General features: G+C 43.1%; 1 protein-coding gene across 6 annotated transcripts in view; it reads right to left on the reverse strand.

Annotated features, from left to right (window-relative positions):
• Nucleotides 1-18,782, reverse strand: part of CENPU (centromere protein U) — an 89,348-nt gene that overhangs the window by 20,682 nt on the left and 49,884 nt on the right. For all 6 annotated transcript variants that reach the window (XM_040334056.1, XM_040334043.1, XM_040334037.1 and 3 more), the window contains one exon: nt 12,226-12,273. In XM_040334056.1, coding sequence (XP_040189990.1) covers nt 12,226-12,273 — 48 coding nt within the window. The remainder of the gene's footprint in view (nt 1-12,225; nt 12,274-18,782) is intronic.

Genomic DNA, 18,782 nt, shown 5'->3' on the forward strand with positions numbered 1-18,782 from the left:
CACCTCCAACCAAAGGGTTCAAAGCTTGGTACATGACCAGAATAATAAGTGGTAGGTCCCCACTGCTTCGCCACACCTCCAGCCAAGTTCCCTGCTTAGCGGGAACATTTTATGTAATCTAGTCAGGATTTTGAACCCAGATTTCTGGTACTTAAAAACAGAGAGAAATTTTGTATGTGAAAAAAAAAAAAAAAAATCTCATCCATCTGTTCAACGAGAGACTGATTTGATGATCCCATTACCATCTAGAGATATATGGCAGTTTGAATTTAGCTAAGGGGAGATATAAGTAAACGATATAAACAAAGTATCAATCAAATAAAACCAGTGTATATAGGTTCAAAAATGATAAAACAGCGCTATGCATAAACATGTAGATAAAAGATGTTGGAAAAAAAGTCCATAGATCAGTGAGTCAGGTAAAGTTCAAGGTGCTAATGGAAATGTTTTTTCAAGGAATGGTAGTAAACCCTCCACCGATTTCCAATCTTCACCAAACGTGAGACACACTTCCCCTCTGGGGTTTAAACTCACCAGAAGATCAATATAAAATAGCCTTGACATAAATCATCATGATCGGACCTCCAACCTCATTCCAGAAGCAGCAAAGGATTTTTAAACAACTCCAAGCAGGGGTTCATAGAAGAAAACAAATGGCACCAAAATAGTGTAATATCGCTTTAATAAAGTAAAATCCCGTATGATATCACACCCCGCTTCCTATCTACGTACAATATATCTACTTGTAAATGAGCATAAGAATAAAGAGTCAACTTCACCGCTCTCCTCCACACACAGGGGGTCGCGCTTGTGCTGGATGCACGCTGCTGAGAACGCCTGGTCTGATAGGGAAGGTACAGCGGTGGAACGCACTCTTCACAACTTCCTGGATACGCCGTCGTAGCCACGCCCTGACGCGCTTCGTCACATCCGAACTTCAACAGAGGGCGTGGCTACTCGGCGTACATTGCGTGTCTATGTAGTTCCCGGTCGACGGCTATTGGGTATGGCGCGCACACACCTCCGTTCCCATTGGTGTATCAAGGGACGGAAGGTGGAGCAGACGTCAGCCGAGGACAGATCATGGGGAAAACAGTCACAGACACGCAACAATTAATATAGGACCCTGCACGTATGATCGCAACAATGATGTAACGCGATCGAAAGTATATGATTTTACACCACCAAATCTGCAATTACGCAAACTAGCAGGCATTCATAAACAGGAGGTCATAATAAATATTATACATCTTAGAATTAAAAATAGTCCACATATGCTTATAGTCCATGAGTGATAAGGAGATGATTAATCAAAGTGACAGAAGGTCAATGAAAGAATCAGAAACATAATATCGATTCCATTAACCCTTCAAACAGCCATCAACTATTGAATATGATCTCCAAGTGCACATTCACTCTTACAAGGCAAGGCATGGTACTAGCATATATGGCTGTGCATTACAATACGGCAAAGCAAAAATGCACAAACCAAAATGTATATACAACACATTGATACATAATTCAATATATAAAGGAAGAGGAAAAATGGAATAATATGTCAATATATATAAAGAGGATAAACCTCAAAACATCTTAAAATTGCAATCGAAATTTATGCAATATGGAATTGATATATAAATATCAAAGATAAAAATAATAGAAATTTACTTTTAAAAAATTTATTTCAAAGCTAATAATAATAATAAAGGTTGGAGAAATCACTTTACAGTGAGATAAGATTAAAAATAGCACAACATAGAGATAAAATCGAAATTAAAATCTCAGAGAAAATATATAAAAATATATAAACATAATATATGAATATTTGTGTATAGTCTTCCAAAAGGCAATAGGGACCAATTTTGGGGATAATACTAAGCACATATATATATATATCTAGGGAACAATACTGAGGTCAATAGTCGCTAATAAAACAATTGATGTCTAGCTCGACATTTAACCCTTTCGGCACCAATGTATCAACAGAAAAGATCCACTCAGTTTCGAGTTTTGACAGCTCCCTTACACGATTCGAACCCCTCCAAGAAGGTTTTAGGTGACGAACTCCCCAAAATTTCAAACCTGCTGGGTTCTTGTCATGGAAAATTTTAAAATGTAAGGAAACATTATGGTCTTTATAACCCGATTTAATATTAGCTATATGTTCCCCAATCCTGACTTTCAATTCTCTCTTTGTACGGCCTACATACATCAGCTTGCATGGGCATTCTAAGACATACACTACATATGAAGTGTTGCATGTAATGAATTCCTTAATGGGGAATGTCATATTGTTAGATGTGGAAGTGATGTTTTCAATAGCTCTCATCGGTCTATCAACTTCCCTGCAAGGTAGACATTTTCGACATGCAAAAAAACCATCTTTGTCCCAAAAAGTAGGAGGTTTTTTGGGGGGGTCTATTACCTTCTTTACGACCCTGTCTCCAAAGCATTGTGCTTTTTTGTAGATGAAATTCGGTTTAATGGGGATGACTGTTCTCAAAATCTTGTCCAGAAAAAGCACATGCCAATGTGATGAAAAGATTGTTTCCACTTCTTTGTACTGGGAGTGGTAGCCCGATACAAAGCTCCACTCATGAGTGTTCACCTTAGTAGTGGGTGTTTTATTCGAAGGCACTCAATTCTAGGTATCAAGGCCAGATCTTCAATGGTTTTAGACAATTGATTTTCGTGATATCCCTTTTCTAAAAAATTCTCTTTTAATATACTGGTTTGAGCAAGGAAATCTTCATCGTTGGTGCAATTGCGCCGTACTCTGGTGAATTGTCCTTTTGGGATATTCCGTAGCCAACTTGGGTGGTGCCCACTGAGAGTGGGTAAATAACTGTTTGAATCCGTGGGTTTGAAGTATACCCTAGTGCCCAGTTTGTCACCACTACGATAAATATTTACATCTAGAAAATGGATACTATCCTGATTGTACTCGCTTGTTAGATTAATATTGCACTTATTGTCATTGAGTTCCTTTAAAAAAGCCTCCAGTGATAAAATGGGTCCAGCCCAGATAAAAAATAAGTCGTCGATAGATCTTCAGTATAAAATCAGATGGTCACGTTTAGTCTTAAAAATCGTTTTATCTTCCCATTCTGACATGAATAAGTTCGCTACACTGGGCGCGAACTTAGCCCCCATAGCAACACCTGTTTTTTGTAAATAAAAATGTCCATCGTACCAAAAATAATTGTGGCCAAGGCAAAAATCTAAAGAATCAAGTAGAAAAACTTTCAAGGTATGAGATAAGTCATCTCTCTGTGAGAGTGCCCAATTAAGGGCCAAAAGGGCATCGTCATGCTGAATCACAGTGTAAAGTGAAGATACGTCAGCGGTTACAAGAAAAACTTCATCTTTACCTGATAGATCTATATCTTGTAAGAGTATAAGGAGATCTTTTGTGTCTTTTAAGTAGGCCTTAGTTCGGACCACACTTTTCTGTAAAAAGACATCTAGGAATTGGCCCAAACGTGATGAGAGAGATCCAATCCCATTGACTATGGGTCTGCCAGGAGGGAATTGAAGGTCCTTATGAATCTTTGGTAAAGTATATATCGTAGGGATCCTACTACTACTACTACTAGGTACCAAAAATCTCCGTTCCTTGGCTGAAATGGCCAATTTTCGATAGCCCATTTCTACCAAGGATTTCAATTGTTCTTCATACTGTGCAGTTGGATCTCTGCTTAATCTACTGTAAGTGGCTTCATTTGTCAGCATTTCCATCATCTGAGTGTGGTAAAAATCTTTTGACAAGATGACAACTCCTCCGCCCTTGTCTGCTGGCCTAATGATGATATCTTTCCTTTCTTCTAGTGATTTTATTCCTTCCTTAATATGCCATGGATTTACACTTCTTTTGGGTTTTATATGTTCAAGGTCACGCAGTACTAACCCTTTGAACACCTCCAATGGTTGATTGCTGCCCATTAAGGGGTTGAATAAAGATTTATTTCTAAGTCCACTGTCTGTGGGCACTGAAGACACTCCCACTGATGGATTCGAATTTTTATTCAAAAAATATTTTTTAATATTTAGCTTTCTTACGTACTTGTGTACGTCAATGAATACGTCAAACTTATTTATTGGACGGTGGAGGCCACATTTCAGGCCCAAATTAAGAATATTGTTTTCCTTAGTTGTCAGGATCGTGTCAGATTGAAAATTCCACCTACTCGTGTTCTCTCTTTCTTCTTTTTCTGTTGTTGGGTCCTTCTCCCGGCCCTGCATCCCCTCTTTCTTCTCTCCATGGGACAGCTTGGGGAGGTCTCTCTCGGTCCCAATTGGTCTGGTCCTTCCATTGAGGTTCCCTGTGTCCTGGCTCCGCTTGGGTGTCTCTGTAATATGGTGTCTGCTGTGGATATGCAGGCGGTCTCCCCCTTTGGGTGGAAGCCCCTCTGCCCCTCTTTTGCCAACCCCTGCCTCTCCCTAAAAAAGGACGGGGTGACTGGTATCCGGGAGCGTTATTCATTTCCCGAAGCGGTTCATAACTATTGTGTACAGGTACATTGTAATAACCTTCAGGTGGTGGTGGACGATAATAGGCGGAAGAGTTCGTCGATCCTCCATTTCTTGGTCGTCCCCTTGTGTGATTTGTTTCATGCCTTAAAGGTGTTGGATAATTTGTTGGTGCCTGTTGTTGACCCGACTCTCTATCACCCTGGAGTGGTACAGGGATAGTGTCTGATTGGGTTCCACCATCAGTGGCTACTTGATGGGTGTCCATATTATTAGCATCATTATCTCTTATGGTAATCACATTGGTCTGTTGCCATAGATATATGCAATTTGTTCTAAAATCACCTACATCTCGATGGAATTTTTTAATTTTCTTTTTTTGAGTTTCTTTGTCAATTTTCTCCAACCTTTTCTTAATACGTATATTAAAATCAACCAACTGCTGGCTATCCTTAATAGGGTCCAGCATTACTTGCAATTCTTTAATTTTTGTTTCTAAAAGAAGCATCTTTTTCCTCTTCCTTTTAAGGACTAAGTCCTGTAATTTGAAACCGACCCCATTGAAGAACTCGAGCCATTCCCCCATGGAGTCGGGATCATCTAGACCGTCCTGGGGAACTACATCCCATCTTAAACTCCTAATGAGGATCCGCTCTTTCTGGTACTGCTCAAGGGTACATATGTCCCACCAAGTTCTGACTTGTTTTTCTAAGCAGTTCCCCAGAGCGGTCATAGTGGAGTTATAATTGACCTGTGCAGTGGTATGTTCATTTACAGTAAAAATGGTGCTTATATCCAAATTCCTGTTAGTCAAAAAGAGTAAAGCATCCATGGCAGCCAGGGAAGAAAAAACAGAATATTAAAAACAGAGTGCACACAAAGAAACTGCCCAAAGGGAACCTACGCAGTGCACTTCCCGGCGCCAAGAACAAGCTATAAACTCAAATGTACAGGATATGGATTAAGTAAAAAATTATTATATATATAAAAATTCAACAGAAATAAAATCTCTGTTAAAAAACCGGAGGTAATATATATTGCAGCAGCTATTTAAAATAAGTGTAAATCCAAGGCATATTAAGGAAGGAATAAAATCACTAGAAGAAAGGAAAGATATCATCATTAGGCCAGCAGACAAGGGCGGAGGAGTTGTCATCTTGTCAAAAGATTTTTACCACACTCAGATGATGGAAATGCTGACAAATGAAGCCACTTACAGTAGATTAAGCAGAGATCCAACTGCACAGTATGAAGAACAATTGAAATCCTTGGTAGAAATGGGCTATCGAAAATTGGCCATTTCAGCCAAGGAACGGAGATTTTTGGTACCTAGTAGTAGTAGGATCCCTACGATATATACTTTACCAAAGATTCATAAGGACCTTTAATTCCCTCCTGGCAGACCCATAGTCAATGGGATTGGATCTCTCTCATCACGTTTGGGCCAATTCCTAGATGTCTTTTTACAGAAAAGTGTGGTCCGAACTAAGGCCTACTTAAAAGACACAAAAGATCTCCTTATACTCTTACAAGATATAGATCTATCAGGTAAAGATGAAGTTTTTCTTGTAACCGCTGACGTATCTTCACTTTACACTGTGATTCAGCATGACGATGCCCTTTTGGCCCTTATTGGGCACTCTCACAGAGAGATGACTTATCTCATACCTTGAAAGTTTTTCTACGCGATTCTTTAGATTTTTGCCTTGGCCACAATTATTTTTGGTACGATGGACATTTTTATTTACAAAAAACAGGTGTTGCTATGGGGGCTAAGTTCGCGCCCAGTGTAGCGAACTTATTCATGTCAGAATGGGAAGATAAAACGATTTTTAAGACTAAACGTGACCATCTGATTTTATACCGAAGATATATCGACGACTTATTTTTTATCTGGGCTGGACCCATTTTATCACTGGAGGCTTTTTTAAAGGAACTCAATGACAATAAGTGCAATATTAATCTAACAAGCGAGTACAATCAGGATAGTATCCATTTTCTAGATGTAAATATTTATCGTAGTGGTGGCAAACTGGGCACTAGGGTATACTTCAAACCCACGGATTCAAACAGTTATTTACCCACTCTCAGTGGGCACCACCCAAGTTGGCTACGGAATATCCCAAAAGGACAATTCACCAGAGTACGGCGCAATTGCACCAACGATGAAGATTTCCTTGCTCAAACCAGTATATTAAAAGAGAAATTTTTAGAAAAGGGATATCACGAAAATCAATTGTCTAAAACCATTGAAGATCTGGCCTTGATACCTAGAATTGAGTGCCTTCGAATAAAACCACCCACTACTAAGGTGAACACTCATGAGTGGAGCTTTGTATCGGGCTACCACTCCCAGTACAAAGAAGTGGAAACAATCTTTTCATCACATTGGCATGTGCTTTTTCTGGACAAGATTTTGAGAACAGTCATCCCCATTAAACCAAATTTCATCTACAAAAAAAGCACAATGCTTTGGAGACAGGGTCGTAAAGAAGGTAATAGACCCCCCCAAAAAACCTCCTACTTTTTGGGACAAAGATGTTTTTTTTGCATGTCGAAAATGTCTACCTTGCAGGGAAGTTGATAGACCGATGAGAGCTATTGAAAACATCACTTCCACATCTAACAATATGACATTCCCAATTAAGGAATTCATTACATGCAACACTTCATATGTAGTGTATGTCTTAGAATGCCCATGCAAGCTGATGTATGTAGGCCGTACAAAGAGAATTGAAAGTCAGGATTGGGGAACATATAGCTAATATTAAATCGGGTTATAAAGACCATAATGTTTCCTTACATTTTAAAATTTTCCATGACAAGAACCCAGCAGGTTTGAAATTTTGGGGAGTTCGTCACCTAAAACCTTCTTGGAGGGGTTCGAATCGTGTAAGGGAGCTGTCAAAACTCGAAACTGAGTGGATCTTTTCTGTTGATACATTGGTGCCGAAAGGGTTAAATGTCGAGCTAGACATCAATTGTTTTATTAGCGACTATTGACCTCAGTATTGTTCCCTAGATATATATATATGTGCTTAGTATTATCCCCAAAATTGGTCCCTATTGCCTTTTGGAAGACTATACACAAATATTCATATATTATTGTTTATATATTTTTATATATTTTCTCTGAGATTTTAATTTCGATTTTATCTCTATGTTGTGCTATTTTTAATCTTATCTCACTGTAAAGTGATTTCTCCAACCTTTATTATTATTAGCTTTGAAATTAATTTTTTAAAAGTAAATTTCTATTATTTTTATCTTTGATATTTATATATCAATTCCATATTGCATAAATTTCATATATACATTTTGGTTTGTGCATTTTTGCTTTGCCGTATTGTAATGCACAGCCATATATGCTAGTACCATGCCTTGCAAGAGTGAATGTGCACTTAGAGATCATATTCAATAGTTGATGGCTGTTTGAAGGGTTAATGGAATCGATATTATGTTTCTGATTCTTTCATTGACCTTCTGTCACTTTGATTAATCATCTCCTTATCACTCATGGACTATAAGCATATGTGGACTATTTTTAATTCTAAGATGTATAATATTTATTATGACCTCCTGTTTATGAATGCCTGCTAGTTTGCGTAATTGCAGATTTGGTGGTGTAAAATCATATACTTTCGATCGCGTTACATCATTGTTGCGATCATACGTGCAGGGTCCTATATTAATTGTTGCGTGTCTGACTGTTTTCCCCATGATCTGTCCTCGGCTGACGTCTGCTCCACCTTCCGTCCCTTGATACACCAATGGGAACGGAGGTGTGTGCGCGCCATACCCAATAGCCGTCGACCGGGAACTACATAGACACGCAATGTACGCCGAGGAGCCACGCCATCTGTTGAAGTTCGGATGTGACGAAACGCGTCAGGGCGTGGCTACGACGGCGTATCCAGGAAGTTGTGAAGAGTGCGTTCCACCGCTGTACCTTCCCTATCAGACCAGGCGTTCTCAGCAGCGTGCATCCAGCACAAGCGCGACCCCCTGTGTGTGGAGGAGAGCGGTGAAGTTGACTCTTTATTCTTATGCTCATTTACAAGTAGATATATTGTACGTAGATAGGAAGCGGGGTGTGATATCATACGGGATTTTACTTTATTAAAGCGATATTACACTATTTTGGTGCCATTTGTTTTCTTCTATGAACCCCTGCTTGGAGTTGTTTAAAAATCCTTTGCTGCTTCTGGAATGAGGTTGGAGGTCCGATCATGATGATTTATGTCAAGGCTATTTTATATTGATCTTCTGGTGAGTTTAAACCCCAGAGGGGAAGTGTGTCTCACGTTTGGTGAAGATTGGAAATCGGTGGAGGGTTTACTACCATTCCTTGAAAAAACATTTCCATTAGCACCTTGAATATGCATAGCGCTGTTTTATCATTTTTGAACCTATATACACTGGTTTTATTTGATTGATACTTTGTTTATATTTATAGATGTTTTATCTATTTTAAATAGCTGCTGCAATATATATTACCTCCGGTTTTTTAACAGAGATTTTATTTCTGTTGAATTTTTATATATATATAATAATTTTTTACTTAATCCATATCCTGTACATTTGAGTTTATAGCTTGTTCTTGGCGCCGGGAAGTGCACTGCGTAGGTTCCCTTTGGGCAGTTTTTGTGTGCACTCTGTTTTTAATAAGTAAACGATAGGTCGAGGAGATAGCATATGTGCAGGGGGTCCTGAAATCAAACCTTTTCAAATTGTGTAAACTTACGCTAAAAATAAAATGCAGAAGGAAGGGAAGCAAAAAAATGCAATAATTGTATTTTGCTCAAAAAAATCAAGGTGGACAAAATAGGATGCAAGGCTAGCTGTTTTGTAAATGACTGGATACCATAAAGTAGCTAGCTTGGAATAGGATTTGTAGTAAAAGGTCTTTAAAGCGTGGATCAGACAGACACAGGCGAAAGGAAGGGTTACCTAAAATAGGAAAGAACAGAGAGGAACTGGGAAAGATCAGTTTATCATGAAAAACCTTGGAAAAATATACACCAAGTCTCTCCAATAGTGGGATGTGATCAATGGCATTGAGGAATCCCAAATGACCATCATGGGAGGGTTGATAACTGAATAGTCAAGGCTGTCTGTTCAATTGAATGCAAGATATATAGTATACGAGGCACAATATTCACTTATAATATTACACCCTTAAAGAGGTTGTAAACCTTCCATTGTACCTATAGGTAAGCCTAGAATAAGGCTTGCCTATAGGCACTGTAAAAATCTCCTAAACTTGCGCCATTTAGGAGATATTTACTGTATACTGAGCTGATGTCATTGGCGCATGCGCTCTGAAGGAACGTCCGCAACGGAGGAAAGACGTTTCTTGAAATTGGTGACCAGGTTTGCACACATCTCAGGAGGGATTTTGGTCCATTCTTTATAGATCTTCTCTAAATCCTTATAGTCTCTTGGCTGTTGCCTGGCAACTCAAAGTTTCAGCTTTCTCCATAAATGTTCTATAGGATCAAGGTCTGGAGACTGGCTAGGCCACTCCATTACCTTAATGTGCTTCTTCTTGAGCCACTCCTTTGTTGCCTTGGCGATATGTTTTGGGCCATTGTCATGCTGGAAGACCCATCCACGACCCATCTTCAGTGTTTTGGCAGAGGGAAGAAGGTACTCAAAGATTTTTCAATACATGGCCCTGTCCATTGGCCCCTCAATGCGACAAAGTCAGCTTGTACCTTTAGCAGAGAAACAACCCTCAAAGCAGGGCTCGACAAATCCCGGGTGCCAGGTCGCCATGGCGACTAGAAATAGGGTCCTGGCGACTTGGATTGGAAGGGGGGCAAAAAAAAAAAAAACAGATGTGTAAGCTGGCGCCATCTGGTGGTGGCCGTTGTTATTACAAGTTAAGCATTACAAGTTAAACAGCAATTCTAATGTAATTTTTCACTATTTTCACTGCCATCTTCTTCCCTCTAATTAGAACCCCCAAACATTATATATATATTTTTTACTAACACCCTAGAGAATAAAATGGCGATTGTTGCAATACTTTCTGTCATGCCGTATTTGCGCAGCGGTCTTACAAGCAGTAAAGTTATCCCCGAGTTGTGCCGAGTAAATTCATACCCAACAGGTCACGCTTCAAAATTCCGTCCGCTCGTGGAATGCCGACAAACTTTTGCCCTTTAAAATCTTCATAGGCGACGTTTAAAAAAATCTACAGGTTGCATGTTTTGAGTTACAGAGGAGGTCTATGGCTAGAATTGTTGCTCTCACTCTACCAATCGCGGTGATACCTCACATGTGTGGTTTGAACACCGTTTACATATGCGGGCGCTGCTCACGTATGTGTTCGCTTCTGCGCGCAAGCTCGTCGGGACGGGGCGCTTTTTCGGGCTCCTAACTTTTTTAGCTGGCTCCTAGATTCCAAGCAAATTTGTCAAACCCTGCCTCAAAGCATAAGGTTTCCACCTCTGAGCTTGACTGTAGGGATAGTGTTCTTAGGGTCATAATCAGCATTTTTCTTCCGCCAAACACGGCGAGTTGAATTCATGACAAAGAGCTACATTTTGGTCTCATCTGACCACAGCACTTTCTCCCAATCTTTCTCTGAATCATTTAGATGTTCATCTGCAAACTTCAGACATGTGCCTTCTTGAGGAAGGGGACCTTGCGGGTGCTTCAAGATTTTAATCCATGGTAGTGTTGTGTTACCAATGGTTTGTTTGGTGACAGTGGTCCCTACTGCCTTGAGATCATTCACAAGCTCCTCTTATGTAGTTCTGGGCTGATCCCTCACTTTTCTCATGATCATCCTTAGCCCATGAGGCAAAATCTTGCATGGAGCTCCAGACCAAGGGCGATTAATGGTTATTTTGTATTTCTTCCATATGCGAAAAATCGCTCCAACAGTTGGGTCCTCACCAAGCTTCTTGTTGATGGTCTTGTATCCCATTCCAGCCTTGTGCAGGTCTAAAATATTGTCCCTGATGTCCTTTGATAGCTCTTTGGTCTAGCCCATGATCGTGAGGTTTGAATGGAAGAAAGAGCTTCTGTGAACAGGCGTCTTATCTACATAACAAGTTATAGTTAGGACCACCTTCTTAAACTGACCGAACTAATCTATGTACCACATGGGCACATACTGTAGCCAGTCTGTGGGAGCCATAATAATTGTTGGTTGGTATGGGGATCAAATACTTATTTTATTCACTGAACTGCAACTCAATTTATATAAATTTGTATCATGTGTTTTTTCTGGATTTTTAGTTGATATTCTGTCTCTATCATTTAAAATATACCCATGATTAAAAAAAAAAAAAAAATATATATAAATAAACCCTTTTTTATAAGTGGGCAAACTTACAAAATCTGCACGGAATCAAATAATTATTTCCCCCACTGTATATCACTTATGTAATTTATGTATGGCAATTAACACTTCTGTTTAATATCACTGCAAAATCTATGTTCAGAAGTGAGGTTGTGTCAAGAATTCTGACATAATAGGGGTCTTTTCTATCCTTAGCAATAACCGTGCCCTGATATTTGCCCTGAGCATTTTTTTGGGGGTAAAAAAGGAGCAAACATTTTGTGGTGCAGAAAAGTATAACCATCCAGGCCTGGAGCCTTGCCAGCTTGCATTTGACAGGGCTCCTTCTAATCACCCCCTCCGTAAATCAGACAATTCAAGTCAGAAATAGCCGTGTGGGAAGACAGGGCATGCCCACCTCTTCAAAATTTTAATATAGTCTCAAAAAAACAAAAACATACCTTTGCATTTTTTCTTTTCATATCTTTAAGCATTCGCACATTTCTTATCTAAAAAAACAAATAAGGAAATTAAATACAAATATTGCTCTACTAGAAAAAAGGGATTTTTAATAACAGCTTACCTGTAAAATCCTTTTCTTGTAGTACATCACGGGACACAGAGCAGCATAGCCATTACATATGGGTTATATAGTGCACCTTCAGGTGATGGACACTGGCACTCTCCGACAGGAAGTTCCCTCCCTATATAACCCCCACCCATAGTGGGAGTACCTCAGTTTTGTAGCAAGCAATATGCATCCCAAAATTCCCCATAAGAGGGGTGGGAGCTCTGTGTCCCGTGATGTACTACAAGAAAAGGATTTTACAGGTAAGCTGTTATTAAAAATCCCTTTTTCTTTATCGTACATCACGGGACACAGAGCAGCATAGCCATTACATATGGGATGTCCCCAAGCAATGCAAATGAGGGGAGGGAAAGCAACCAGGCAAAGAAAAAAACAGCGGGTGCCATAGGACAAGAGGATCCTATACTGCGGCCTGCAGAACCGCCTGCCCGAAGGCTGAATCAGCGTTCCTCCTAACGTCCATTTGATAAAATTTAGCAAACGTATGAACCGACGACCAGGTCGCTGCCCTGCAGACTTGGGCCATGGAGACCTGGCGATACGCTGCCCAAGAGGCGCTCACAGCTCTTGTGGAATGAGCCTTGATCGACAAAGGCGGGCTCTTCCCCTTCAGGCCGTAGGCCTGTACAATCACTTGTCTAATCCACTTGGAAATGGTGGCTTTAGACGCTGCCTGACCTTTTTTAGGTCCTTCCGGCAGAATAAATAAGACTTCAGTCTTGCGAATCTGGGCTGTGGCCTTTAGATAAATCTTAACGGCCCTAACCACATCTAAGGAATGCAGGAGTCTCTCCTTCTTAGAGGAAGGTTTAGGAAAAAAAGACGGAAGAATCAAGTCCTGATTCAAATGAAAGCTAGATACCACCTTCGGTAGGAAGGACGGATGTGGCTGAAGAACGACCCTGTCCTTATGTACAATCAAATAAGGTGTCTTGCATGACAAGGCTGCCAGTTCTGATACCCTTCTGGCGGAAGCCATAGCGACCAGAAAAACTAGTTTCCTAGTCAACAAGACCAGCGGGATTTCAGACAGTGGTTCAAAGGGCTGACTTTGCAAAGCCGACAGAACCAAGTTTAGATCCCAAGGATACAGGGGAGCTTTAATCGGAGGGTTAATCCGAATAACCCCTTGCAAAAAAGATTTCATTAAGGAGTGAGAGGCCAGAGGTCTCTGAAAGAAAATCGATAGGGCCGAGACCTGTCCCTTGACTGTGCTAACAGCCAGACCCTTTTCTACTCCTAATTGTAGGAATTCCAAGATTCTCCCAATGACATACTTGCAGGGATGCCATTTCTTAGCCTCGCACCATGTAATGTAAGCCTTCCACACCCTATAGTATATAAGCCTAGAGACTGGCTTTCTTGCATTAATCAGGGTGGGAATGACCCGGCCAGAGAGGCCCCTGTTCCTAAGAATTAGGGATTCAGCCGCCAGGCCGTCAAATTTAGGGCCTGTAAGGCAGGATGGAAGAACGGTCCTTGTGAGAGGAGGTCCGGCCTTAACGGGAGGACCCAAGGTTCTTCTACTGCCATCCTTATTATTAAGGAGTACCAAGGCCTCCGGGGCCACGCGGGGGCTACTAGAATCGTTGGCTTGTGCTCCACCTGAATTCTGAGAAGAAGACGGGGCAGCATCCGTAACGGAGGGAAGGCGTAGATCAGTGCAAACTGATGCCAAGGACATACCAGGGCGTCCGTCCCGTAGGCCAATGGATCCCTTGTCCGTGACACGAACCTGGTCAATTTCGTATTGAATCTGGAGGCCATTATGTCCACCTCCGGGACTCCCCATCTTTGGCAGATGGCCTGAAATACTTCGGGATGGAGGGACCATTCTCCCGGAGACATCTGATGGCGGCTGAGGAAATCCGCCTGCCAATTGTCCACCCCGGGGATAAACACTGCTGAGATGCAGGGAACATGGGTCTCTGCCCAAGCAAAGATCCGGTCCACCTCCTTCTGGGCTGCTTGACTCCTGGTGCCGCCCTGGTGGTTTATGTAGGCCACAGCCGTGGCGTTGTCGGACTGTATCCTCACAGGGGAGTCCTGTAATACATCTGTCCATGCAACTAGAGCCAACCGGATTGCTCGTATTTCCAGAACATTTATCGATAGAACCGATTCTGCTCTCGACCACTTCCCTTGCTGGGTCAATCCTTCCAGAACTGCGCCCCACCCCAAAAGACTCGCGTCTGTAGTCACAATCCTCCATGAAACTGGACTGAACGACCTTCCCTTCAAAAGGTTTTGTGGGACCAGCCACCAGCACAGACTCTGACGAGCTGCCTGTGACAGGGATATGGGAAGATCCAGGGCCTGGATTCTCTTGTCCCAGGCTGCGAGAATTGCTCTTTGCAATTTTCGAGAGTGGATTTGGGCGTAGGGCACCGCCTCGAAGGTGGCCACTAGCTTGCCCAAGAGGCGCATACACAGGCGAACGGTTGGCCTTGCGCTGCTTAGAACCACCTGGACCAATTCCTTTATAGACTCCACCTTGGACTGGGGAAGAAAGACCTTCTGCTGCATAGTATCTAGAATTAACCCAAGATACTCCAACCTTCTTGTGGGCTGCAAGGCCGACTTGTCCTGATTTAGAACCCAACCAAGGGATTCTAGATAAATTTACCACTAAGCAAACTGCCTGATTTAGGCTGGCTGCTGAAAGATCGACGACTAGTAGATCGTCTAGATAAGCCATAACCAGGATCCCCTGGGATCTTAGGTTGGCCAACACCGGGGCCAAAATTTTGGTGAAGACCCGGGGGGAGCCGTGGCTAGCCCGAAGGGCAAGGCCATGAATTGAAAATGCCGATGGCCTAGGGCAAACCGGAGGTACTTGAAATGGCCGGGGTAGATTGGAACGTGCAGGTATGCATCCTTGATGTCGATGGATACGAGAAATTCTTTCCCCTGTAGGGCGGCCATCACTGAGCGAATGGACTCCATACGGAAGGAGCGAACCCTTAAATAACGGTTCAGGGTTTTTAGATCCAATATTGGTCTTACATCGCCGTTGGGCTTTGGGACTATAAATAGATTTGAATAAAATCCTTGTCCGCGCTCCTGAGATGGTACTTCCATAATCACTCGTTGATTTAAGAGGCGATCTAGGGCTGCTAGAAGCGAGACCCCTTTCTTTGGATCGCTTGGGAGCCTGGACTCCTGGAAGTGAGGAGGGGGAAACCCCAAAAACTCCAGCTTGTACCCCTGAGCTACTGAGGACAGAACCCATTCGTCTGAGATTCTGGCCTCCCAAAGCTCCGAGAAAAAGCGGAGTCTTCCCCCCACCCGAGAGAGTGGGGGCGTCCCTTCACAGATTCGCTTTAGGGGCAGCCTTAACTGGTTTGCGAAACCATGGCTTCTTGTTACCTGAAGTTTGCCCTTGCGATCTGTTTGCGGGTGAACGGCCAGCAGGCCGTCGATACTGCCTGGAGGGTGAGGGACCTGGACCTGGAGAGTTTGGGCGCTTAAAGGTTGGCCCTCGAAACCGCTTTTTAACAGGCAAGAGAGTACTCTTGCCACTGGAAATCTTCTGAATATACTTATCCAGATCGTCTCCAAATAACCTTTCCCCCTGGAACGAAAACCCAGTTAAGAGTTTCTTACAGGGAGTCTCTGCCGACCAATTTTTTAGCCATAAAAGCCTTCTCATGTGAACCAGAAATAAGGATAACCGAGAAGCTTGCTGGATGGAGTCCTTAATGGCATCTACGGCAAAGCATAACGCCCTAGGCAGATCAGCCAAGTCCTGTGCCTGTTGTGCCGGAAGGTCTCTTAGAACCTGTTTGGCCTGGTCCTTCAATGCCTGGCATACTCCAATGGCAGCTACCGCTGGTTGTACTACAGCACCTGCGGTGGCAAAGGAAGATTTTAGCAGAGTTTCAAGCCTTTTATCGACAGGATCCTTGAACATGTGAATGTTGTCTACTGGACACGTCAAGGACTTGTTGACACATGAAATGGCTGCGTCCACAGTAGGGACAGTCCATTTTTTAGAAAAACCTTCTTCTAAAGGATATAAAACTGAAAACCTCTTAGGAGGAAGAAAAATCCTATCTGGTTTGGCCCAATCCTGAAAGATTAGATCCCTCAGTAAGGGATGGACCGGAAAAACCGCATTGGATTGAGGAGCTTTTAAGGAACCAAGGGAGGATACGGTAGCCTGAGGTTCAGGCAGGGGTAATTTAAATGCCGTCCGTACCATGTCTGCTAGGGACTGGATCCATAGTCTCTCTGCCTGAGAGGCTGAGAACGGTTCCTCTATTGTGGATTCCTCCGAACCCTGTTCCAGGGGGTCATCCCCCTGCTCCGCCAAGAAATCTATTTCTTCTTGGGAAAGGACCTCCTCATCTGGAGAGTCAACCCTAGGGGAAGGGGACCTAGTCCGTTTCTTCCCGGGTAATGAGGCGGCTAATAAAGCAGTCATCCTCTGCTCAAATCCACCCAAGGTGGCGGCTAAGATCTCCTCCGTAACAAAGGAGGGAGTTGGTTGGGTAGGGCCAGCCGTAGCACCTAGCAACCCCAATGGCTCAACTGGGTTAACGACCTCTGGTCTGTCCGGGGAGGAAGGCACTGCAGAGGCCTGGCCAAGATCCTCCGAACCCGATGGGGAACCCTTCTGCTTTTTTGTAGCTTTAGCATTTTTGGTGCTTCCCGCGCCCTTAGGAGCCATCTATACAAACCCAAGGTACTCCGCTAAACACAACTGACTGTCTTAATCAGCAGAGAAAAAAACACCCCTTGAAAAAGTGTCAAAAAATTAATAGGTTAGGGTGCTGTTAAATAATTAAACTTCCCATAACCTAATGAAGATGGACAATACAATGCCCCAAGGGCTTGTAACTCACACTAAATGAGCTAAGTAAAGCCACCTTTTATGCTGATCTGGGATAGAGCCGTGGGTAGCAAGGCTCAGACTGCTGCAAGTACACCGGCCTTTAATAAAGAATCGAGCCGCAGGCTCTATAGAAAAGTGTACTTCACCAAAATCACCACCGGGTGTCACTCTCCCTTCGAAAACTACTGCTCTCGAGCAGCTAACAGCGCCGCTGCTCCGTGTCCCACGGCGACCCAGATCGACTGCCAGCCTAATATAGGCTCTCAGAGCAGGAAGCGGGACTGCCCCGAAACTCCGCCTCCCCCATGCAGCGTCGCCGCGTCTATTTACACCGGACGCTGCTGGAGGAAGCAGGGACACACGTGGAGCTGCAGGGGAGAGACACCCGAACAGGTTTACCGGGGAACACATGTAGCTGCGCGGATGGTAAGACCTCCATACTACAAAGGTGACCCCCCCTAGCGCAATAGCAGCTATTTCTTTAAACCTTATGGTCATGCAGCCGTCTACCAGAACCAGCCAGGGGAACAATTAATGGGTACATAGAACCATCCTGTCAATCAGACTTTGTGGAATGAGGCGCCCATGCACAGAGGCATAAAGAGGGCTAAACCCAGAGTCCCCTGTGGGGGCCTGCTGACAAACCAAGTTCCGCAGGCCCCCTCTTACCTTCTCCACGCCGCAGGGTATTGCCATGCAAGAGGCCCAATCTTCCCCCTAAAACGTGGGTATCGTCATAGACCTTCAGGTACCGGGGTCCAGATTAGGAACACCACACTCCTGGACCTATATAGCACTGCTGGCAACAGGAATTACTTGGTTGCAGGAAACCAGTCCTGGAACCCAGAGTCCAGCTCTCACAAAGGAGAAGCGTTATAGGCAAAACCCCCTCCAGGACCTGGGGGCCCGGGTACCGTCCACTTTGGCTATGAAGCACCTTGGACGGATCCGGTCGGCTTGCCCTGGTCCAGAGGACAACTATAGGCAGAGCTCTTCAATGTGCACCAACACCTAAGACACTGGCGAAAAAACTGAGGTACTCCCACTATGGGTGGGGGTTATATAGGGAGGGAACTTCCTGTCGGAGAGTGCCAGTGTCCATCACCTGAAGGTGCACTATATAACCCATATGTAATGGCTATGCTGCTCTGTGTCCCGTGATGTACGATAAAGAAAGTCTTTAACCTAAAGACAAATATATATTGTATGAAGGGTGACATGAACTTCTAAATATTCAGTCTTATTGGTTGAAGCAGCCCATAGTCACCACTGGCCAGGAAGCTGTGAAATCGATCCTGCTGATCTCATGGTCACCATTAAAACGTTCATGTTCCTAACGGATGCCTCGTCTATTTGGCAGATGCAGTTTGACCCTGGATTGGTGACATTAGCCACACAGAATACCCCAGAGAGAGACTGTAGGTACACCCACCGAGCAAGGGTTCCCCTTACTTTCTGTCCTATAGATTCAACAGGTAGTAAGAGAAGACCTCTCCAAATTGATGGGAAATCTCTTCAGACAGGTTTCACTGAAACAAGTGTCCTTGGTTGAAGATGCCCTTCAACTCCTGTTTTGGTAACAACTCAAAATT

This window comes from Rana temporaria, chromosome 1 (assembly GCF_905171775.1).
Source record: "Rana temporaria chromosome 1, aRanTem1.1, whole genome shotgun sequence".
NCBI classification, from domain to species: Eukaryota; Metazoa; Chordata; class Amphibia; order Anura; family Ranidae; genus Rana; species Rana temporaria.